This window comes from Lathamus discolor, unplaced genomic scaffold, assembly GCF_037157495.1.
Source record: "Lathamus discolor isolate bLatDis1 unplaced genomic scaffold, bLatDis1.hap1 Scaffold_70, whole genome shotgun sequence".
NCBI lineage: Eukaryota > Metazoa > Chordata > Aves > Psittaciformes > Psittacidae > Lathamus > Lathamus discolor.
The window spans coordinates 1-20,879 of NW_027069385.1; the positions used below are offsets into that span (position 1 = coordinate 1).

The 20,879-nt window shown below is 63.2% G+C and overlaps 6 protein-coding genes across 8 annotated transcripts; 2 read left to right on the forward strand and 4 right to left on the reverse strand.

Annotated features, from left to right (window-relative positions):
• Positions 1–6: 6 nt before the first annotated feature.
• On the reverse strand, positions 7–3,317 carry ABCF1 (ATP binding cassette subfamily F member 1). The gene is made up of 10 exons (XM_065664846.1): positions 3,183–3,317; positions 3,033–3,101; positions 2,885–2,950; positions 2,732–2,802; positions 2,543–2,622; positions 2,318–2,443; positions 1,573–1,841; positions 443–584; positions 208–356; positions 7–100 (listed from the first exon to the last, which is right to left on the reverse strand). The coding sequence occupies exons 3-10, from the start codon at positions 2,929–2,931 to the stop codon at positions 13–15; spliced, it is 972 nt and encodes a 323-aa protein (XP_065520918.1). The 5' UTR covers positions 2,932–2,950; positions 3,033–3,101; positions 3,183–3,317; the 3' UTR covers positions 7–12.
• A 125-nt stretch (positions 3,318–3,442) lies between these two features.
• LOC136006798 (circumsporozoite protein-like) lies at positions 3,443–4,960 on the reverse strand. Of its 2 annotated transcripts, none has more exons than XM_065664847.1 (5): positions 4,863–4,960; positions 4,023–4,069; positions 3,848–3,931; positions 3,599–3,734; positions 3,443–3,487 (listed from the first exon to the last, which is right to left on the reverse strand). In XM_065664847.1, exons 1-4 carry the CDS (start codon positions 4,928–4,930, stop codon positions 3,625–3,627), a joined length of 309 nt encoding a protein of 102 aa, XP_065520919.1. In that variant the 5' UTR covers positions 4,931–4,960; the 3' UTR covers positions 3,443–3,487; positions 3,599–3,624. The 2 variants fall into 2 exon arrangements, with proteins under 2 accessions (XP_065520919.1, XP_065520920.1); XM_065664848.1 differs by having other exon boundaries at positions 3,447–3,489; positions 3,607–3,734.
• Positions 4,961–5,073: 113 nt separating this feature from the next.
• Positions 5,074–8,591, forward strand: GNL1 (G protein nucleolar 1 (putative)). The gene is given in 15 exon segments (XM_065664849.1): positions 5,074–5,304; positions 5,750–5,805; positions 5,808–6,006; positions 6,135–6,202; positions 6,204–6,320; positions 6,404–6,475; positions 6,567–6,759; positions 6,857–6,952; positions 7,118–7,221; positions 7,224–7,320; positions 7,526–7,704; positions 7,794–7,941; positions 8,024–8,076; positions 8,078–8,165; positions 8,319–8,591. Coding segments are annotated over 15 exon segments (1,758 nt in total). The 5' UTR covers positions 5,074–5,228; the 3' UTR covers positions 8,531–8,591.
• On the reverse strand, positions 8,318–9,472 carry RPP21 (ribonuclease P/MRP subunit p21). 2 transcript variants are annotated; one of them, XM_065664857.1, is made up of 5 exons: positions 9,366–9,472; positions 9,155–9,246; positions 8,966–9,049; positions 8,778–8,877; positions 8,325–8,685 (listed from the first exon to the last, which is right to left on the reverse strand). In XM_065664857.1, the coding sequence occupies exons 1-5, from the start codon at positions 9,420–9,422 to the stop codon at positions 8,527–8,529; spliced, it is 492 nt and encodes a 163-aa protein (XP_065520929.1). In that variant the 5' UTR covers positions 9,423–9,472; the 3' UTR covers positions 8,325–8,526. The 2 variants fall into 2 exon arrangements, with proteins under 2 accessions (XP_065520931.1, XP_065520929.1); XM_065664859.1 differs by lacking the exon at positions 8,778–8,877 and having other exon boundaries at positions 8,318–8,683.
• TRIM39 (tripartite motif containing 39) lies at positions 9,144–18,118 on the forward strand. Its single transcript, XM_065664850.1, is given in 11 exon segments — positions 9,144–9,496; positions 11,935–12,311; positions 12,313–12,456; positions 13,427–13,522; positions 13,593–13,823; positions 14,723–14,745; positions 14,835–14,956; positions 15,047–15,220; positions 15,223–15,305; positions 15,307–16,711; positions 17,965–18,118. Coding segments are annotated over 9 exon segments (1,437 nt in total). The 5' UTR covers positions 9,144–9,496; positions 11,935–12,035; the 3' UTR covers positions 15,595–16,711; positions 17,965–18,118.
• A 19-nt stretch (positions 18,119–18,137) lies between these two features.
• PPP1R11 (protein phosphatase 1 regulatory inhibitor subunit 11) lies at positions 18,138–20,802 on the reverse strand. The gene is given in 6 exon segments (XM_065664860.1): positions 18,138–18,518; positions 18,521–18,585; positions 18,588–18,695; positions 18,796–18,844; positions 18,846–18,905; positions 20,157–20,802. Coding segments are annotated over 6 exon segments (462 nt in total). The 5' UTR covers positions 20,226–20,802; the 3' UTR covers positions 18,138–18,407.
• Positions 20,803–20,879: the final 77 nt, after the last annotated feature.

Genomic DNA, 20,879 nt, shown 5'->3' on the forward strand with positions numbered 1-20,879 from the left:
CCCCTCCGGGGCTCACTTATTGAGCCAGATGACAGCGTTGAGGTCCAGGTGGTTGGTGGGCTCATCCAGCATCAGCAGCGTCGGCTCCATGAACAAGGCGCTGGGGGGGGGGACACGGACACCAGCGCCATTGATGGATGGGGCCTGGCGGTGTTTGTGCACCCCCCCCCCCCCACAATGTCCCCCCCCACCACCATTGTCACTCACCGGGCCAGGGACACCCGCATCCGCCACCCCCCGGAGAACTTCCTGGTGGCTCTGTTCTGCATCTCCGGGTTGAAGCCCAGCCCGGCCAGGATGCGCCGGGGCTTTGGCCTCCGCCGCGGCGCGCCGATGGCTCGCAGCTCCTCATACACCTGCATTGGGGCCCGGCGTGACCCAAGGGGGGGTCCCCATTGTTTTGTGTCCCCCCCATCCAATGACCCCCAAGGGGTGCCGGTACCTTCTCGAGGCGCTCGGCGGCCGCGTCCTCCCCACGCTCCAGCAGCGCCTGCAGCCCGATTCTCCTCCTCCAGCAGCCGGAGCCGTTTGGTGTCGGCCTTGAGCACCGCCTGCACCGCTGGGGTTGTCGTCGGCCACCACCTCTGGGGACAGCGAGGGGGGGGTTAGGGGCGTTTTGGGGGCGTTTTGGGCTGTTTTGGGGGTGCTTTCAGGGTCATTTGGGGGTGTTTCAGGGGTGTTTTGGGGGTGTTTCAGGGGTGTTTTGGGTTGTTTTGGGGGTGCTTTCAGGGTCATTTGGGGGTGTTTCAGGGGTGTTTTGGGGGTGTTTCAGGGGTGTTTTTGGGGTGTTTTGGGCTGGTTTGGTTGTGCTTTCAGGGTCATTTTGGGTTTTTTGGGGGTGTTTCAGGGTGTTTTATGGGCTCTTTTAGGGGTATTTTGGGCTGTTTGGGGGGTGTTTTAGGGGTGTTTTGGGGGTGCTTTTGGGGTGTTTCGGGAGTGCTTTCAGAGTAGTTTTGGGTGTTTTGGGGGTGTTTTAGGGGTGTTTCAGGGGCTCTTTTTAGGGTATTTTGGGCTGTTTGGGGGTGTTTTAGGGGTGTTTTGGGGGTGCTTTTGGGATGTTTTGGGAGTGCTTTCAGGGTAGTTTTGGGTGTTTTAGGGGTGTTTTAGGGGTGTTTTGGGTGTTTCAGAGGTGTTTGGAGAATGTTTTCGGGTGTGTTGGGTGGTTTTTGGGGTGTTTTGGGAGTGCTTTCAGGGTCATTTTGGGTTTTTTGGGGGTGTTTCAGGGGTGTTTTAGGGGCTCTTTTAGGGGTATTTTGGGCTGTTTGGGGGTGTTTTAGGGTGTTTTGGGGGTGCTTTTGGGATGTTTTGGGAGTGCTTTCAGGGTAGTTTGGGTGTTTTAGGGGTGTTTTTAGGGGTGTTTTAAGGGTGCTTTAAGGGTGTTTTGGGGGTGTTTCAGAGGTGTTTGGAGAATGTTTTAGGGGTGTGTTGGGGTGGTTTTTGGGGTGATTTTGTGGTGTTTTGGGGGTGTTTTGGGGGTGCTTTCAGTGTCCTTTTGGTGTGTTTTTGGGGCCGTTTTAGGGGTGCCTTGGGGTATTTTTTTGGGGGTGCCAGGCCGCAGCCCCCCGCACCCACCTTGCTCGCAGAGCAGCACGTCGATGTTGGGGGGGATGCTCAGCGCCCGGTTCGCGATGTGCTTTCAGCAGCGTCGTCTTCCCTTTGCTGGGGGCAAAGGAGAGCTTCGAGGCTGCCATTGACCCCCATACCCCCCCCCAATAGGGCACCCTAATTGGGGGGCACCCACCCGTTGGTCCCACGAGGCCGTAGCGGCGCCCGGCCACGATGTAGAGGTCGGCGTTGACGTAAAGCTCCTTGCCATGGGCGGAGATGCTGAACTTCTCCAGCTGGGATAGGGAGGGATGGGGGGATCAGGCCTCTGACCCCCCCCCAGCCCAGCACCCCCCTTTCCCAGTGCAATGGTATGGCCAAAAGGCTTCTTTTCCCCAGTACAATGGGGGGCTCCAGGTCCCCCACCCCTTGCCCAGTGGCAATGAACGGGGCCAGTTCCCCCCTTTCCCAGTACATTCGTGCCACCCAGCTTCCCCTTCCCACTTTATTAACCCAACCCCCCATTCCCCCCAAATAGAATGGTTTCACCCCGATCCTCCCATTCCCATGGCACATACCAGGTCCCCCCCTTCCCCATATCCATAGTGTGCTCCATTCACCCCCCCTTTCCCATTACCCGCTCCAAGCCGGGCTTATACCACTTCTTCCCCCGGGGGGGCGGTACGGACACGGGACGTACCACCCCATGGAAGGGGGGGTCGGCACCCCCTGAGCGGATTTTGGGGTGATTTAGGGCGGTTTTGGGGCCCACCTTGATGTCGGAGGCGTTCTCCAGCATGGCCTGGCGCGAGGAGAGCTCGGCCTGGGACACGGAGAAGTCCTCCTCGCCCGCCGCTGCCGCTGCCTTGATGGTGGCGACCTGGCGCTCGTACTCCATCTTTGGGGGGGGGAGAAGGGGGCGTGGTCAACGTTAAGCCACGCCCCATCCCCCCCACGTAGCCCCGCCCCTTTGGTACCCAGGCCCCGCCCCCTTTACCTGCTTCTTCATCTCTTCTTCTCCTTCTTGCTGACGCGGGCGTCGGGCTCTGCCTTCCTCCCCTCCTCCTCCTCCTCGGGCTGCAGCAGGGGACACCCCCCCAGCCCCACATCAGCCCCACATCAACCCCACAGCATCCGGGGGCGCGGGGGGGGGGCTCCGTCCTTCCACTCATCCCAAGGCACTCACGGGTTCGTTGCCCTTCTGGGCTCTTCGGCCTCATCTTCCTCATCCTCATCCCGCAGGGCTGTGAACTTGTTCTGGCGGGGGGGGGGGCCATGACACAATGTAGGGGGATGCGGCTGTTTAACCCCCACCAAAGAGGGGGACACCCCCCCTCACCTTCCTGCCTTTGGGCCTTGTATCCTCATCGGAGCCTTCGGCCTCATCCTCACTGGGGGCTTTTCCCTGCAGGAAAAGAGGATTGAGAGACCAAAATGTGGGGGACCCCCCCGTCCATGGGGTGCCCCATCCCCACCACGTCCTTCACCTGCCGCTTGCTCTTGGTCTTCTCGTTCTTCCGGCTCTTCCTCTTCTTCTCCCACTCCTCTTCCTCCTGCTGGAGCCACCGGAATCAGGGATACGCAGGACCCAGGCTTTGGGGTGCCCCTTGGGCAGCCCTGTCCCCCCCCCCCCCCACCTTGTGGCTTTTGCCCTTGCCAGGCCGCGGCGCTGCCTCCTCCTTCCTCTTTCTCCTCCTCCTCCTCCTCGTCCTCGCTCTGCTCTTGATTCAGCGCCGCAAAGACCGTTGCCACCCTGGGGGGGCAGGGGGGGATATCCCAAAGCGTTCCCTTCCCCTTCCCAACATTCCGAAGGATCCCAGTTTTCCGCCTCCCCCCCACTAAACTTTAGGGCTTTTCCCTCATTCTCCCACTTATTTTGGCATCCCCCCCCCCCCCCCCCCGCTCACCTTTCTCCTCCTCCCCCCTTTCCTGGGCGCCGGGGCTGTTGGGGGAGATGAAGGGGATGGAATCAATGCGGGATCACGGAGCTCCCAGCCCAGCGCTTCCCAATGGGATGCTCCGGGGAAGGGGGGTGACCCCGAGCCGGCCTCACCTTCCTCCTCCTCCTCCTCCTCGCTGTCAGCAGCCGCCAGCTCCTGCAGGCGCCGGCTCAGCTCCAGCTCCTCGGGCTCCGGCTCGGCTCCCGGCCGCCGCCGCTCTTTCCTCCGCTCCTTTTTCCTCCGGGAAGCCTAGGGAAAGGGGGGGGGGTTGGACCAACCCCTCATTAACCCCCCTTTACTCACCCCCATCCCCACCCCATTCATTAGGGCTCAGTCACCGCCACCCCCTGGTGTTATGGAACCTGCTGGGGCGGCGCCTCCTTGTCCGGGGCCGGGGGGGGCTCGGCGGGCGCCGCTTTCTCGTCCTCCACCAGCTCCTCGAAGAACTGGGGGGGGGCAAAGGGAAGGGTTGGGGGGTGCTGGTGCAGGGGGCAGAGGGGATGGAGCAAGGAGGGGGAGGGGCGGGGCGGTGCTCACCGACTTCTTGCCTCGCCGGTCCTTCCGGCCCTTCTTGACCGGCTGGTCTGGGGGGGGAAGGGGGAAGGGGAAGGGAAGGGGAAGGGAAAGGGGAAAGGAAGAGAAGGGGAAGGGAAGGGAAAGGGGAAGTGAAGGGGAAGGGGAAGGGAAGGGGAGAGAAGGGAAAGGGAAGGGGAAGGGGAAGGGAAGGGGAAGGGGAAGGGAAGGGGAAGGGAAGGGAAAGGGGAAGGGAAGGGAAAGGGAAGAGGAAGAGAAGGGAAAGGAAGGGAAGAGGAAGAGAAGAGAAACGGAAGGGAAAGAGGAAGGGAAGGGAAGAGAAGGGAAAGGGAGGGGAAGGAAGGGAGGGAAGAGAAGGGAAAGGGAAGGGGAAGGGGGAGGCAAGGGAAGGGGGAGGGAAATGGAAGAAAACAGAAGAAAAAAGGAAAGAAAAGGTGAGGGAAAGGGAAGGGGAAGGAAGGAGAACGAAAAGGGAAGAAAAGAGAAAGGAAAGGGAACGAAAGGGAAGAAAAAAGGAAAAGAAAAGGAAGTAAAAGGGAAGGGAAAGGGAGGCTCAAGCACCCAGAGCCCCCCCCCGGCTGCCCCCCATGAGCCCCCCATGCCCTCGGGGACCCGGTGTCCGCCTCCCACCGCCCCAGCAGCGCAGCCGGGACCCCCCTAAGGGGTTCATTGCCCCCCCAAGAGTTAATTCCCCACTTCCAAGCATTACCCCCCCCCCCCGGGTTCATCCCATGATCCAAGGTGGATACCCCCATTCCAAACGGAATCCCCCACCCAAGGCCTCAACTCCCCCCCTCCGGTTCCGGTTCCGGTTCCGGTTCCGGTTCCGGTCCCGGCGCTCACCCGGGCCCTCGCCGTCCCCCCGCCATTCCTCCTGCTTGGCCGCCGCCGGCCCGCGCTCCCTTCGGCATGGCCGGGCGCCGCGCACTGCGCTTGCGCGGACACAGGACACTCGCCTAGAGCGTCCGCCGCCGCGCCGGCCCGGGATGGAGCTGCTTTCGATTGGCTCGTTGGAGGCAAAGCCCCGCCTACTAACCTCGTTGTTCTGTCTCCAATTGGTTCCCCTCGCTAAGTCATCCTCCTATTGGTTCGCTCTTCCCCACCGGGCCTCAGTGGTGGTGGGCGCCTCCTCCCATTGGCTGTCATCCTTCCGCTCTCTCCCCGCTGTGATTGCTGAGGGAGGCCCCGCCCCTCACGTCACGTCCCATCATGCCCCGCAAGCGGCCGTTCAGCGCCAAGAGGAAGAAGCAGCAGCTCCGCGACCGGCGGGAACGGAGGCGGGGCGGTGACGAGGGGGCGGGGCCCGGGGGGGCGGGGTCCGGTGGGGGGAGGGGAGGGGGGAGCGGGGCCTTGGGGGGGGGTGCAGCGGGACCGGGGAGGGGGGGAGCGGGGACCGGTGGGGGGGGGGGGAGAGCGAGGTCCGGTGGGGGGAGGGGGGAGCGGGGTCCGGGGGGGCGGGGGGGAGCGGGGCCTTGGGGGTGGGGCAGCGGGGACCGGTGGGGGGGGGGGAGAGCGGGGACCGGGGGGGGGAGGGGGGAGCGGGGCCGTGGGGGGGGGGGCAGCGGGGACCGGGGAGGGGGGGAGGAGAGCGGGGACCGGGGGGGGGAGGGGGGAGCGGGCCGTGGGGGGGGGCAGCGGGGACCGGTGGGGGGGGGAGGAGAGCGGGGCTCGGGGTTGGGGGCGGGAAGAGCGGGTCCGGGCCTGCCCTGACCGCGGTTCCGTGGCCGCAGACACCCCGGCCCCAGCGGGCTCGGGCCCGGGCAGCCGCAGCGGGAGCCGAGATGAGGCGGCAGCGATGCGGCCGCCGCTGACGCAGGGGATCCGGTTCCCCCCCCGCGCCGCCACGACCCCGGCAGGTTCCGGTTGCAGCTGGGGGGGCCGCGGGCAGAGGCCCTGGCGCGGCGGCGGCGGCGGGCGCAGGAGGAGCTGCTGGAGCCGCTGCCCGAGAGCGCCCTGGAGCTGGACCCCGACCTCATCTACGGGCCCGGTGAGGGGCCGGGACCCGAGAGAAGGGGGCAAGGGGGGGGGTTTAGGGGTGAGAAGAGGGAGGAGACGCGGCCGGGGGGGGAGATCCCACCCGGAGGAGCCGGTGGGACCCAGGTCTCCCGGTGCCAGGCCTGGACTTCCCCCGGCGGCCGCCCTGGAGCTTCGCCATGAGCCCCGAGGAGCTGCGCGCGCGGGAGGGAAGCGGCTTTCGGGGCCTTCCTGAGCGCCCTGCAGGAGAACCAGCGCCCCACGGAGGGGGGCACCGAGGGTGAAGATGATGGAGGGGACGTGGCCCCCTTTGAGCACAACCTGGAGGTGAGGGGGGGCACCCATGGGTGCTGGCGGGGGGGTGCACAGAGGTGTTAAGGGTAACGGCATCGCCGTGTTTCCGTCTCTAGACGTGGCGGCAGCTGTGGCGGGTGCTGGAGATGTCCGATGTCATCCTGCTCATCACTGACGCCCGGCACCCAGTGAGTTGTGGGGAGCGCCCCACACATGTGGGGTGGGGGGCACCTCTGTGTGCAGGTCATGGTTTAGCACCCACCACCCCCGCCATGGCAGGCTCTGAACGTGCCCCCCGCGCTGGCCACCCACATCACGCGGGAGCTGGGCAAGGGGCTCATCCTCATCCTCAACAAAGTGGACCTCACCTCCCCGGCCGTGGCCACCGCCTGGAGCCACCTCCTGCGCCGCCGCTTCCCCACCGCCCGCGTCGTCCCCTTCACCTCCGCCCCCCGGCGGGGCCCCACGCCCGGTAGGGACCCAGCGCTCGGGTCGGGTTCTGGGGGGGACACAGGGGGTGGCCCGGGTGCCCTCACCCCCCCCCCTTTTCTCTCTTGACCCCCCTAAAGGGCTGCAGCGGAGGCAGAGGAGGGGAGGAGGCTGGAGCCGGGCTGTGGGACCCCGGCAGCTGCTGGAGGCCTGTGAGAGCATCGTGGGGGGAGAAGGTGAGCGGGGCACCCATGGGTGTTGGGGAGGGGGGGGAAGGGGGTGAACGCACCAAGTCGCCCTTTTGGTGGTGGTTGAAAGGGTTCTTTGTGCCCCATGGGTGCTGGTTGGGTTTTCCTCTGTCCCCCTTGGGTGCCTCTCCATCCCCCTGCGTTGCTTTGCAGTGGACCTGAGCAGCTGGCGAGCGCGGCTGGACCGGGCGGAAGCGGCGGCAGCACGAGGGGAGGAGGAGGAGGATGAAGAGCAGCAGGAAGAGGTGGGAGATGCCGGGAGGAAGAGGAGGAGGACGGCGACGAGGAAGGAGCCATGGGGGCCCCTCGGCAGTGGGAGCGCTACCGGCACGGGGTCCTCACCTTGGGCTGCGTCGGTGAGGGGTGGGGCTTAGTGGAGATGGGCCAATGGGAGGGTGGGGTTCAGCCAGGGGCGGGGCCTAATGGGGAGGGGGCGTGGCTTCCATTAGGATGCTATAACGGGTGGAGCCTTGGCCTTAGGGGGGTTGCTGGCAGGGAATGGGTTGGGGGCTCTGGTCCTGGAGGGGGGAGCATGACCTGATCCCCCCCTGCTCCCCGCAGGGCTGCCCAACGCAGGGAAGTCGTCGGTGCTGAACGCCCTGGTGGGCCGCAGCGCCGTGAGCGTGTCGCGGGCCCCCGGCCGCACCCGCTACTTCCAGACCCATTTCCTCACCCCCCGCGTCCGCCTCTGCGACTGCCCCGGCCTCGTCTTCCCCTCCCGGGCCCCCCCGGCTCTGCAGGTGGGTCCCAGCTCCATTTCCCCCCCCACCTTGCTCTTGATTTCCGCAACCCCCCCCCCAAGTTAAGCTGTTGTTGTATTGCCCCCAAGGTGCTGGCTGGTGTCTACCCCATCTCCCAGCTGCAGGAGCCCTACTCGGCTGTGGGGTACTTGGCCTCTCGCATCCCACTGCCGCCTCTCCTCCAGCTGCGGCCCCCCAGTTCTGCAGGAGGTTGGACAGCCTGGGACATCTGTGAAGGTAAGTGGCTTTTGGGGTGAATCATGTAAAAATCAGGCTTGTTTCTTGTTGGTAATGAGGGGTTTTGGGGGTCTTTGCTCAGCATGGGCAGAGAAACGAGGTTACAAGACAGCGAAGGCAGCTCGGAACGACGTGGTACCGGGCAGCCAACAGCATCCTAAGGCTGGCAGCTGAGGGGCGACTCCGGCTCTGCCTGCGACCCCCTGGCTACGCTGCCCAGAAGGGTGAGTATCCCCCAAAACCCTCGTGGGTGTTCTGGGGGGGGGGGGGGGGGTGTTTGTCAGCCAATGAGGGGCCTGGAATCAGGTTTTGTGGGGGTTGTTTTGTGGCTGCTGGGGCCAATCACGGGCTTTGTGTCGTCCCCCCCCCCCCCCCAGACCTGTGGGAGCAGCACCCGGAGACGGCGGCGCTGGCGGCGCTGCAGGAGCGGGGGGACCCGGGGGTCCAGGGCTCGGCCCCCCCTGAGGAGGGCTCAAGCTCGGAGGAGGAGGAGTGTGACAGCGAGGAGGGGGCGGAGCCTGGGGAGGCCACGCCTCCCACCAGCACAGCAGCCAATCCCTTCGCTCTGCTGGGAGAGGATGAGTGTTAGGCCCGCCCCGTGTTGTGAAGCTGATACCATATATGGAATAAAGGGAGGTTTATTTCTGCAACCGGTGTTTTCTGATTGGTCAGAGGGGGCTGCAGGGACCAATCCGTGCTCACGGCGCCGCTCTGTTGCCAGGTAGGCTTTCTTGCTGGTCTCCTGGGATATCCCAGCACCTGTTAGCCCCACCCAACCTCCCCTATATGGCTTCAACCCCGCCCCTCACCCCACGGCTCCACCCCTCACCGACCTGGGGGGCGTGGCCTGCTCCAGGGGGCGTGGCTCCGCGCAGAGGTAGCGCCGGTGGCGGCCGCAGCTCCGGCAGCGCAGAACCGTGCGGGGCTGCCCCCGGCCTGCGGGACGGACCCGGGGAGGGGGGGGTATCCAGGTCACCCCCATCCCCATCCACACACCCCCCCCCCCCCAGACCCCCGGACGCACCTCGCAGGCGCAGGCAGCCCCCAGCGCCGGGCAGCAGCAGCGAGCAGCAGCGGCGGCACACGGCCGCGCTTCACCGAGGGGGCCCTGCGGGGTTGGGGGGGGGGGTGGTGGGGGTCAGGGGCCCTGCTATGGGTCCCCTGCACCCCATAGGGTGCCCCCCCCCCCCCAATCCGTTGTCCCGTTCCTCACAGGCGCAGGACGAGGCGACGCGCGGTCCCTCGCTGGATGCTGCAGTAGAAGCGGGCGAGCGCAGGGCTGTGCGGGAGCACCCAATGGGCGGCCTGGGGGGGGGGGGGGGAATCAGGGCTACGGCCCCCTCCTGCCCCATAGGGACCGCTCTTGTGCCCCATAGAGCGCCCCATAGAGCCCCCCGCCCGCCCCCATAGGGCCCCCCTCCCACCTGGAACAGGAAGCTGAGCCGCTGCAGCACCTCGCGGTCCTTCACCGCCGCCGCCATCGCGCTCCCGATTGGATGCGACCCCTCCCGGTGGGCGGGGACGACGCTCCCCATTGGCTGGCTTCGAGAAGGGGGTGGGTCCTCCACGGGAGGGTGGCTGGGTGGGTGGGAGGAGGGGGAGGGTGGTTACTTCCGGCGCTGGGAGGAATCGTCACTTCCGGCGCTGGGCCCGGCGTGGAGGGGAGCGACGGTGAGTGGGGGCTGGGGGGGGGGCCGGGACCCGCTATAGGGACCCCTATAGGGAACCCCGATAGGGACCTGCTGTAAGGATCCCCTATAGGGACCTGCTATAGGAGCCCCCTATAGCGACCCCGCCATAGGGAACCCCATATAGGGACCTTGCTATAGGCACCTGCTGTAAGGATCCCCCTATAGGGACCTGCTATAGGAGCCCCCTATAGCGACCCCGCCATAGGGACCCCATATAGGGACCTTGCTATAGGCACTGCTGGAAGGATCCCCTATAGGTACCTGCTATAGGAGCCCCCTATAGCGAGCCCGCCATAGGGACCTGTTATAGGGACCTTGCTATAGGCACCTGCTGGAAGGATCCCCTATAGGTACCTGCTATAGGAACCCCCTTATAGCAACCCTGCCATAGGGACCCCATATAGGGACCTTACTATAGGCACCTGCTGTAAGGACCCCCTATAGAGACCCCAGAACAGCCTCTCCCTGTGGGGTGCCCCCCTGAGGACTCCTTTCCTATAGGGACTCCCCCTGTAGGATCCCATATACGGCTCCTCCCTAAAGAGGATCCACTTTCGGGCTCCTTGTCTATAGGAACACCCCATAGGGACTCATCCCTATCGGTATTCCTTAGACAGCCTTTCCTAGGAGAGCTCCCTATAGGAACCACCATAAGGGACGCGGAGAGGCCCTATAGGGGCCTTCCCTATAGCGACCTACTCGAGGGACCACCTATAGAAGCTCCCCTATTGGTCCTTCGCCACCACGTTCCCCTTTTAACCAAATTCCCTTGTTTTCCCCCCAGAAAGCACTGGTGAAGACAACGTCATTCCTTCTTTGGTGACCACATTTTCCCCTATAGTCTCCCCATCCCTTCCACCACCACGTTCCCCCTTTTAACCAAATTCCCTTCTTTTCCCCCCAGAAAGCACCGGTGAAGATGCCGTCATCCCCTTGCCCAAACTGACGTTGTTCTCCCCCAGAACCCCTCTTTGGTGCCCACCTTTCCTGCTGGGATCCCCATCCCTCCCCACCGCCACGTTCCCCTTTTAACCAAATTCCCTTCTTTTCCCCCCAGAAAGCACTGGTGTAGACAACGTCATTCCCTTCTTTGGTGACCACATTTTCCCCCTATAGTCTCCCATCCCTTACCACCGCCACGTTCCCCTTTTAACCAAATTCCCTTCTTTTCCCCCCAGAAAGGAGGGGTGAAGATGCCGTCATCCCCTTGCCCAAACTGACGTCGTTCTCCCCCAGAACCCCTCTTTGGTGCCCACCTTTCCTGCTGCGATGCCCATCCCTCCCTACCGCCACATTCCTCTTTTAACCAAATTCCCTTGTTTTCCCCCCAGAAAGCACTGGTGAAGACGACGTCATTCCCCTCTTTGGTGACCACAGTTTTCCCCTATAGTCTCCCCATCCCTTCCCACCGCCACATTCCCCTTTTAACCAAATTCCCTTCTTTTCCCCCAGAAAGCACCGGTGAAGATGCCGTCATCCCCTTGCCCAAACTGACGTCTTTCTACCCAAAACCCCTCTTTGGCGCCCGCCTTTCCTGCTGCGATGCCCATCCCTCCCCACCGCCACATTCCCCTTTTAACCAAATTCCCTTCTTTTCCCCCCAGAAAGCACCGGTGAAGATGCCGTCATCCCCTTGCCCAAACTGACGTCTTTCTACCCCAAAACCCCTCTTGGTGCCCACCTTTCCTGCTGCGATGCCCATCCCTCCCCACTGCCACATTCCCCTTTTAACCAAATTCCCTTGTTTTCCCCCCAGACAGGAGGGGTGAAGATGCCGTCATCCCCTTGCCCAAACTGACGTCCTTCTACCCCCAAAACCCCTCTTTGGTGCCCGCCTTTCCTGCTGCGATGCCCATCCCTTCCCACTGCCACGTTCCCATTTTAACTGAATTCCCTTCTTTTCCCCCAGAAAGCACTGGTGAAGACAATGTCATTCCCTTCTTTGGTGACCACATTTTCCCCTATAGTCTCCCCATCCCTTCCCACCACCACGTTCCCTTTTACCAAATTCCTTCTTTTCCCCCCAGAAAGCACCGGTGAAGATGCCGTCATCCCCTTGCCCAAACTGACGTCTTTCTACCCTAAAACCCCCTCTTTGGCGCCCACCTTTCCTGCTGCGATGCCCATCCCTCCCCACCGCCACATTCCCCTTTTAACCAAATTCCCTTGTTTTCCCCCCAGAAAGCACTGGTGAAGAGGATGTCATTCTCCTCTTTGTTGACCACATTTTCCCTATAGTCTCCCCATCCCTTCCCACCGCCACATTCCCCATTTTAACCAAATTCCCTTCTTTTCCCCCCAGAAAGCACCGGTGAAGATGCCGTCATCCCCTTGCCCAAACTGACGTCGTTCTCCCCCAAAACCCCTCTTTGGCGCCCCGCCTTTCCTGCCGGCATCGCCGCCATGTCCTGCTCCGACCCCTTGGAGACGCTGCGGGTGGAAGCCAGCTGCTCCGTGTGCCTGGAATACCTGCGGGACCCCGTCCTCCTCGAGTGCGGCCACAACTTCTGCCGCGCCTGCATCACGCGCTGGTGGGCAGAGCTGGCGCGGGACTTCCCCTGCCCCGTCTGCCGCAAGACCTCCCGGCGCCGCGCCCTCCGCCCCAACCGCCAGCTCGGCAACATGGTGGAGGCGGCGCGGCAGCTCCGCGGCACCGGCACCAAGCGCAAGGCCCCCGACGGCGGCCCGCTGCCAGACCCACGGCCAGGCCCTGGCGCGCTTCTGCCGCGACGACCAAGCCCCCGTCTGCCTCCTCTGCCAGATCTCCCACGCGCACCGGGCCCACGTCCTCGTGCCCCTCGAGGCGGCCGCCAGGGAGTACAAGGTGATGATGGGGCAGGGGGGGTCCATGTTATCCCAGTCCCCATCTTCAGCCCCAAATTCCCCCCCTGAGGCTGTTTCTGGAGGGGTTTTAGATTCCATTTTATCCCAATCCCTGTTTTCAGCCCCAAACTCCCTCCCTGAGGCTGTTTCTGAAGGGGTTTTGGGCTCCATTTTATCCCAATCCCCATTTTCAGCCCCAAACTCCTCCCTGAGGCTGTTTCTGGAGGGGTTTTAGATTCCCTTTTATCCCAATCCCCATTTTCAGCCCCAAACTCCCTCCCTGAGGCTGTTTCTGGAGGGTTTTGGGCTCCATTTTATCCCAATCCCATTTTCAGCCCAAACTCCCTCCCTGAGGCTGTTTCTGGAGGGGTTTTGGGATGCAGCTCATCCCTGTTTCATTTCCCAGCCCCTCCTGATGGGATTGAGCCCAAATTCCCTTCCTGTGGCTGCTTTTGGAGGAGATTTGGGAACCAGTTGGTTGCTGATTCCATTTTGAGCCCCAAGGTTAACAAGGAAGGGAATTGGGCGCTCCCTTGTCCTGGTAGAGAAGGGATGCAGGGATGGAGAAAGGACCCAGAAACAGAGCAGGGACTTGAGGGTAGAGGAGGGATGCAGGGATGGAGAAAGGACCCAGAAACAGAGCAGGGACTTGAGGGTAGAGGAGGGATGCAGGGATGGAGGAGGGATGCAGGGATGGAGAAGGGATACAGGGATGGAGAAAGGACCCAGAAACAGAGCAGGGACTTGAGGATGGAGGAGGGATGCAGGGATGGAGGAGGGATGCAGGGATGGAGGAGGGATGCAGGGATGGAGAAAAGACCCAGAAACAGAGCAGGGGACTTGAGGATAGAGAAGGATTCAGGGATGGAGGAAGGGTTCAGGGATGGAGAAGGGCTTTGGGGCTGGGTTTGGGCTTCGGAGCAGGAGGATCCCACCCTATCCCAGCCCATCCCACTCCTCTCCCTGGGCAGGAGAAGCTGCAGCGCTGCCTGGAGCCGCTGGAGCAGAAGCTGGAAGCGCTGAGCGGCTGCCGCGCGCGCGAGGAGCAGAAGCCGGCCCAGCTGAAGGTGGGTGATGGCCGATGACGGGGGGGGACCCCGTTGGGACCGGCTCCCGGTGCTGATCCCGTTATCGCAGAGGTTGGTGTCCGGGCGGCGGGACCGCATCGCGCAGGAGTTCGAGGAGCTGCGGGCGCTGCTGGCGCAGGAGGAGCGGCTGCTGCTGCGGCGCCTGGAGGACGAGGAGCAGGAGATCCTGGAGCGGCTCCAGGCCAACCTGGAGCGCCTGGAAGAGCAGCACCGCGGCCTCGCCGCCCTCGTATCCCAGCTCCAGGAGAAGTGCCTGCAGCCGGGAGCCGAGATGCTCCGGGTGAGCAGGGAATGGGGATGGAGTGGAGTGAGCGGTGGCGATGGGATGGGGTTGGGCTTGGGGATGGTATCCCTGGGGATGGGATTGGGTTTGGGGCTGGAATCACTACAAGGGGTAGATTGATTTTGGGGGATGGGATTCCTAGGGATGGGATTGGGTTTGGGGCTGGAATCACTGAAAGGGGTAGGATTGATTTTGGGGATGGGATTCCTAGGGATGGGATTGGGTTTGGGGCTGGAATCACTGAAAGGGGTAGGACTGATTTTGGGGATGGGATTCCTAGGGATGGGATTGGGTTTGGGGCTGGAATCACTACAAGGGGTAGGATTGATTTTGGGGATGGGATTCCTAGGGATGGGATTGGGTTTGGGGCTGGAATCACTGAAAGGGGTAGGATTGATTTTGGGGATGGGATTCCTGGGGATGGGATTCCTGGGGATGGGATTGGGTTTGGGGCTGGAATCACTAAAAGGGGTAGGACTGATTTTGGGGATGGGATTCCTAGGGATGGGATTGGGTTTGGAGGGCAGGATCCTGGCAGACGGGGTTAGTTTTTGGGGATGGGATCAGCCCAGGGGGTAGGGTTGATTTTGGGAATGGGATTCCTAGGGATGGGATCAGCCCAAGGGGGGTAGGGTTGATTGCTGGGGACAGGACAGTCTCCAGGGGTGGGATTTGGTTTAGGGATGGATTGGGTTTAGGGACAGGATCCCAGGGGATGGGGTTGGTTTTGATGACAAGGATGGGAACGCTGGGGAGGGAACCGGTGTTGGGGATAGGAATAGGCAGCAGGAATGGGGTCAGCATCAGGATTGGCATCATGGCTGGGGTAGGATTCCTGGAGCATGGATTTGGCAGGATCTGTCCCACTTAACCCTCATTTCCCCCCTCTTGTTTAGGACATCAAGGACACTCTGGCCAGGTAAAGAGCAATCCAGGCCTCCGTTTCGGGGCAGTAAAGCAGGATTTTGGGGTGTTTTGCTCAGCCGGAGCATCCCACCTCCCCCCCAGGTGCGAGGCAGCGGCGGCTCCCGTGGATGATCCCGTTTCCATTCCCATCGAGCTGGAGAAGAACTTCGGCAGCTTTCCGCGGCAGTACTTCACCCTGCGCAAGCTCACGCGGCACCTCCTCGGTGAGCACCCCCCCCCCCCAATCCATCCATCCCTGATTCCCCCTTTTTATCTGCATCCCTCCCGTCCTAAACGCGGCCGTGGCCACGCAGGGGAGGTGACGCTGGATCCCGACACGGCTCATCCCAACCTGGTGTTATCCGAGGACCGGAAAAGCGTCCGCTTTGTGGAAGTGGGGCCGCGGGATGTGCCCGATTCCCCGCGGCGCTTCACCATCTACCCCTGCGTGCTGGCGGCGCAGGGCTTCACCTCCGGCAGGCACTACTGGAAGTGGAAGTCGGGGATAAAACCCATTGGGCTTTGGGAGTGTGCAAGGATTCGGTGAGCAGGAAAGGGGAATTGACCCCCTTGCCCCGAAGCGGGATACTGGCGCGTCCGGCTCTGGAATGGGGACAAGTACGCGGCCACCACCACCCCCTTCACGCCGTTGACGCTGCGGGTGAAGCCGAAACGCATTGGGGTCTTCTTGGATTACGAGGCTGGAAAAGTGGCCTTCTACAACGTGACCGATCGCTCCCACATCTACACCTTCACCGCCACCTTCACCGAGAAGGTCTGGCCCCTCTTCTATCCCGGGATCCGCGCCGGCAGGAAGAACGCGGCTCCGCTCGTCATCCGCTCGCCCACGGACTGGGAATGATGGGGATAGCGCCGGAGCGGTGAGGAGCTCCCACTAACTGGCACAACTGGGATCTGCGGCTCTCTGGTGCCACTGGGATGCATGATCCAGCGCTACTGGGATTTGGCTCTGACATCTGGCACCACTGGGATGCATGATCCAGCACTACTGGGATTTGGCTCTTCAAGGTCTGGGATGCAGCGATCCATCCCTGCTGGGATTTGGCTCCATGTCACCAGCACCAGACTGGATTCGGTTGGGGCAGCACTGGTGGCCTGTGGTGGTGGGGGCAGGCGTGTGGCAGAGCTGTGTCCCCGTGTCCTCCTGTGTCCATCCCTGTCCCACATCTCTGTCCGTTTATGTCCATCCCTGTCCCACATCTCTGTCCGTTTACATCCATCCATGTCCCACATCTCTGTCCGTTTACATCCATCCATGTCCCACATCTCTGTCTATGTCCATTCCTGTCCTGCATCTCTCCTTCTGCCCATCTATGTCCCACATCTCTGTCCATTTACGTCCATCCCTGTCCCACCTCTCTGTCCCTCTGTTTATGTCAATCCCTGTCCCACATCTCTGTCCCTCTGTCTGTTTATGTCAATCCTGTCCCACATCTGTCCCTCTGCCCACCCATGTCCCTTGCGTTTCCCCATCTCCATCCGTGTCCACCTCCCTCCCTCCCTCACCCCCCTCCTCGCGTCCTTCCCGGACCCTCCTCCTCCTCCGCCTCCCTCCCTCCCTCCGTGTCCATGTCCCACCTCCAGCCCCGCCCCGTCCCCTCCCTCCCTCCCTCCCCGCTGCCCCCTCCCCTCTCCGCACACGCCTCCATGGCCCCCTCGGCGCCGCCGGAGCGGGGCCCGCTGGCTCGCCTGGCCCGGGGACACGCTGTGCCCGGCCTGCGGGCAGGCGCTGCGGGACCCGGTGCTGCTGCCCTGCAACCACAGCTGCTGCCGCCGCTGCCTCCGCACCGCCGCTGCCCCCCCGCCCGGCCCCGGAGCCGCCGTCACCTGCCCCGGTGCCACCGCGCCGCTGCCCCGCACCGGCTCCGCACCCCGGTGGCCTTGGCCGTGGAGACCCGCATCGCGCAGCGCCTGGCCCGGGGCACCCCCGCGGCCCCCCGGCGCCCCCAGCGCCGCAGGTGAGGGCAGGGGGGGGGACCCAGTGTCAAGGGGGCACTTGGGGGGTGGGACGGACTCAGGGGGAATAGAGGGGAATTGGGGGCTGTGGGGGGGACCTGGGGGTCCGGGAGGGACTTGGGGGACCACGGGGGACCCGGAGTTAAGGGGGCACTTGGGGGGCTGGGAAGGAAGTGGGGGGGATATGGGGGTGCCTGGAGGGAATGGGGGGACATAAGGGGACCCAGGGGGCGACTTGGGGGGGGTGAAGGGGAATTCGGGGACCCTAATATCTAAGTGGGTGCTGTGGAAGGGGGGTATCTGGGTGTGCTGTGGGTGCCATTGGGGTGCAGGGGGGGATGTGGGTGTGCTGTGGGTGCCATTGGGGTGCAGGGGGGGGATGTGGGTGCCATTGGGGTGCAGGGGGGATGTGGGTGTGCTGTGGGTGCCATTGGGGTGCAGAGGGGGATGTGGGTGTGCTGTGGGTGCCATTGGGGTGCAGGGGGGGGATATGGGTGCCATTGGGGTTCGGGGGGGGGTCTGTGTGGGTGCCACTGAGGTGCAGGGGGGGATCTGGGTGTGCTGTGGGTGCCATTGGGGTGCAGAGGGGGATCTGGGTGTGCTGTGGGTGCCATTGGGGTGCAGAGGGGGATCTGGGTGTGCTGTGGGTGCCATTGGGGTGCAGAGGGGGATCTGGGTGTGCTGTGGGTGCCATTGGGGTGCAGGGGGGGAGATGTGGGTGCCATTGGGGTGCAGGGGGGGGATATGGGTGCCATTGGGGTTCGGGGGGGGGTCTATGTGGGTGCCACTGAGGTGCAGGGGGGGATCTGGGTGTGCTGTGGGTGCCATTGGGGTGCGGGGGGGGGGATGTGGGTGCCATTGGGGTGCAGGGGGGGTCTATGTGGGTGCCACTGAGGTGCAGGGGGGTGGATCTGGGTGTGCTGTGGGTGCCATTGGGGTGCAGGGGGGGGGGATGTGGGTGCCACTGGGGTGCAAGGGGGGGATGGGGGGTGTGCTGTGGGTGCCATTGGGGTGCAGGGGGGGGCCATGACCCCGTGCCCCATCCCTCACGTGCGGTGCTGCGGGGGGTGGCCGCTCCCGCTCATTGAGTCCCGTGCCAGGCCCAGCCGGTTGGGTGACATTGCTGGGGGGTGACGCTTGTTTTGGTGGCTCCTGGTGCCTCCCATGGGGACACTCCCCAATCCGGTGACACCCCAAAGGTGCCCCCCCCCTTTATCCCTGTCATTAACCCCCCCCCATTCCCTTCTCCCCACAGCCTGGGGGCCCAGCTCCGAGCCGACGCCGCCGCCGCCGCCACCACCACCCCCGGCCCCCCCCCCCCCTAAGGAGCCACCTGAGGGTGGGGGGACCCCCCCCCAGGCCATCCCCCCCCCATTGACACCCCAATAAACACCGTGCCCCCTCCTCCACTGAGAGCCACAGCAGCGGTCACAGCGGTGCCACCTTTAATACCCACAGGTGCCATGTTGGGGGGGGGGGGGGGGGGAAAGCACCCCAAAACGCCCCCCCCAAACAGTGGGGTGCATGTGGGGGGTGGCAGTGTTGATTGGGGGGGGGGGCTCAGGCAGTGATGGGAGGGGGTTCAGGCAATGGTGGTTTGGGGAGGGGGGGCTCAGGCATTGATTGGGGGAGGTCAGGCATTGATTTGGGGGGGTCAACCCCTGATGTGATGCTGGGGGGGGGGGTTCCAGTCCAGAGTCAACATTTGATGGGGGGGGGGGGCGTATCCAGGAGTCTCCATAGGGGACTCCTCAGTGCTCCATAGGGGTTGGGGGCCCAGGGGGCTGCGCTTGGGGGCCCCCCCCGTGTCTCCCCCGCGCTGCCTCTGCCCCCGTTTGTGTCCCCTGATGCAATGGAGGTGGCCGCATCCATCGTGCCCCCCCCTGGCCGCCCCCCCCGCTGCTTCCTCCTCCTCCTCCTCTTCCTCCTCCTCGCTCTCGGTCGAGCTCTCCCCAAACGCTCGCGGCTTCTCATAGATGCAGCAGCCTGAGGTGCAATGGAGGGGGGGGCACACACAAAAAGGGGGTGTCAGGGGGGGCCCCCCTCAGTGTCCAGATGGGGGGGTACGGGGGGGGTCCCCACTCACACTTGGAGGAGCGGCGCCCCAGGTGCTCATTGTCCACGGTGTCGCTGGACCCACTCCACCTTCTTGTCCGGCTTCCGCTTGCGCAGCTTCAGGGTCAGGCTGCGGTTCTCCTGGGGGGGGGCACATGGGGGTCACTGTCACCACCCCCATTATGTTCTAAACCCCCCCCCCCCCCTTTTTATAGCACATTTATGGCTCCTTGGGGGTATTTAGACATTCCCCCCCCCCACAGCTATTTACCCGCAATAGGATTTATACCCTCCCAGTTGGATTTATACCCCCCTTGGGTATTTATATATCCCCCCCCCCCCCCCATGGTATTTATACACCCCTGGAGCTTATAGCCCCTTCCATATCCTTATACCCCCCCCATATCCATGTGCCCTGGTGTGTATAAATAGGCACATAGACACTATATTACAGCCCCTTATAGTCACGATACTTATAGGCCCCCCCCATATCTATACCCCCCCCCAGGGACATATAGATACAGGCACATATTATCTATAGCTCCTCCCCTGGGTATCTACACCACTCTCTTCCCTATATATACATACCCAGAACAAGCTATAGATACTGGGGGGGGGGGGGGGCTATAGATATGAGGGGTATCTAAACCCCCCCCCTTCACTATCTATATGTCACCCTCTAGATCTATAGCCCCCCCCCCTTCACTATCTATGTGTGCCCGTCTACATCTACAGCCTGTTCTGGGTATCTAACCCCCCCTTCACTATCTATATGTCCCCCTCTAGATCTATAGCCCCCCCCCCCCCCCCCGGCTATCTATAGCCTGTTCTGGCTATCTAACCCCCCTTCGCTATTTATATGTTCCCCTCTAGATCTATAGCCCCCCCGGGTATCTATAGCCTGTTCTGGCTATCTAACCCCCCCCCTTCACTATCTATATGTCCCCCTCTAGATCTAGATCTATAGCCCCCCCCCGGCTATCTATAGCCTGTTCCGGGTATCTAACACACCCCCCTTCACTATCTATATGTCCCCCTCTAGATCTATAGCCCCCCCCCGGCTATCTATAGCCTGTTCTGGCTATCTAACCCCCCTCTTCACTATCTATATGTCCCCCTCTAGATCTATAGCCCCCCCGGCTATCTATAGCCTGTTCTGGCTATCTAACCCCCCTCTTCACTATCTATATGTCCCCCTCTAGATTTATAGCCCCCTCCCCGGGTACCTATAGCCTGTTGGGGTATCTAACCCCCCCCCCCCTTCACTAAACGTTCCCTTCTGTATCTGTGTATTGGCACGTACAGACACGGCCCCCCCCAATTACAGCCCCCCTTCAGTACCTATACCCCCCCCCCCCCAGCCTTTCCGGTATCCGCACCCCCGGCGCTCACCGGCTCGGCGGCACCGGTCTCGGTGACGGTGGCGGTGCCGCAGCCGCCGGTGTCCGCCGCCTCCGCCATGGCCCCGGGTTGGTGTTAACGGGAGCGGGGGGGGGCCCGGCCGCCGCCGAGGCCCCGAACGGGCGCGGAGCACCGGGAAAGGCCGGGCCGGACCGGACCGCTCTCGCCGCCGCCCCGGTGCAGCGCCCACCGACACCCCCACTTCCGGCTGGTCGTTAGGGCACTTCCGGTGGGTCCCACGTATAATGCGGTCCCCCGATACGGGAGCACTTCCGCCGTACGACGGTGGCGCAGCGCGCATGCGCACTGCGGTCAGGGGGGGCAGATAAGAGGATGGGGCGAATGGGGGCAGTTTAAGGGGGGTAGTTAGAGACTGAGGGGGCTAATTAGGGGCTGGGGGGCAAATAGGAGCAGTTTGTGGGGTAGATAGAGGCTGATGGGGCAAATGGGGCAGCTTGGGGGGGGGGTTAGTAAAGCATAAGAGGGCAATTTAGGGGCTGGGGGGCAATTAGGGGCAGTTCAGGAGGGTAAATAGAGCCTGAGGGGGCTACTGAGGTGCTACAGGGGGCAGATAGAGGCTGAGGCGGCAGTTTGGGGGGGGTAGAGAATGCCTAAGAGGGCAATTCAGGGCCTTGGTGGGGCAAATAGGGGCTGGGGGAGGCAAGTAAGTGCTGAGGAGAGAGTTGGGGGGGTAAAAGGGCTGGGGGGGGGGCA

Bases quoted from the DNA above. Each gene is read 5' to 3' on its own strand.
- ABCF1 (XM_065664846.1), bottom strand. From the start codon at position 2,931: ATGAGGCCGAAGGCTCCGATGAGGATACAAGGCCCAAAGGCAGGAAG. The intron at 2,803-2,884 runs GTGAGGGGGGGT...CCCCCCCGCCAG, and splicing joins CAAGGCCCAAAGGCAGGAAG to AACAAGTTCACAGCCCTGCG. The intron at 1,842-2,317 runs GTGGGCCCCAAA...TCCCTATCCCAG, and splicing joins AGAACGCCTCCGACATCAAG to CTGGAGAAGTTCAGCATCTC.
- LOC136006798 (XM_065664847.1), bottom strand. From the start codon at position 4,930: ATGCCGAAGGGAGCGCGGGCCGGCGGCGGCCAAGCAGGAGGAATGGCG. The intron at 4,070-4,862 runs GTGAGCGCCGGG...TTCCCCCCCCAG, and splicing joins GGGGGACGGCGAGGGCCCGG to ACCAGCCGGTCAAGAAGGGC. The intron at 3,735-3,847 runs GTTCCATAACAC...CCCTTTCCCTAG, and splicing joins AGGAGGCGCCGCCCCAGCAG to GCTTCCCGGAGGAAAAAGGA.
- RPP21 (XM_065664857.1), bottom strand. From the start codon at position 9,422: ATGGCGGCGGCGGTGAAGGACCGCGAGGTGCTGCAGCGGCTCAGCTTC. The intron at 9,247-9,365 runs GTGGGAGGGGGG...CCCCCCCCCCAG, and splicing joins GGCTCAGCTTCCTGTTCCAG to GCCGCCCATTGGGTGCTCCC. The intron at 9,050-9,154 runs GTGAGGAACGGG...CCAACCCCGCAG, and splicing joins CGTCGCCTCGTCCTGCGCCT to GGCCCCCTCGGTGAAGCGCG.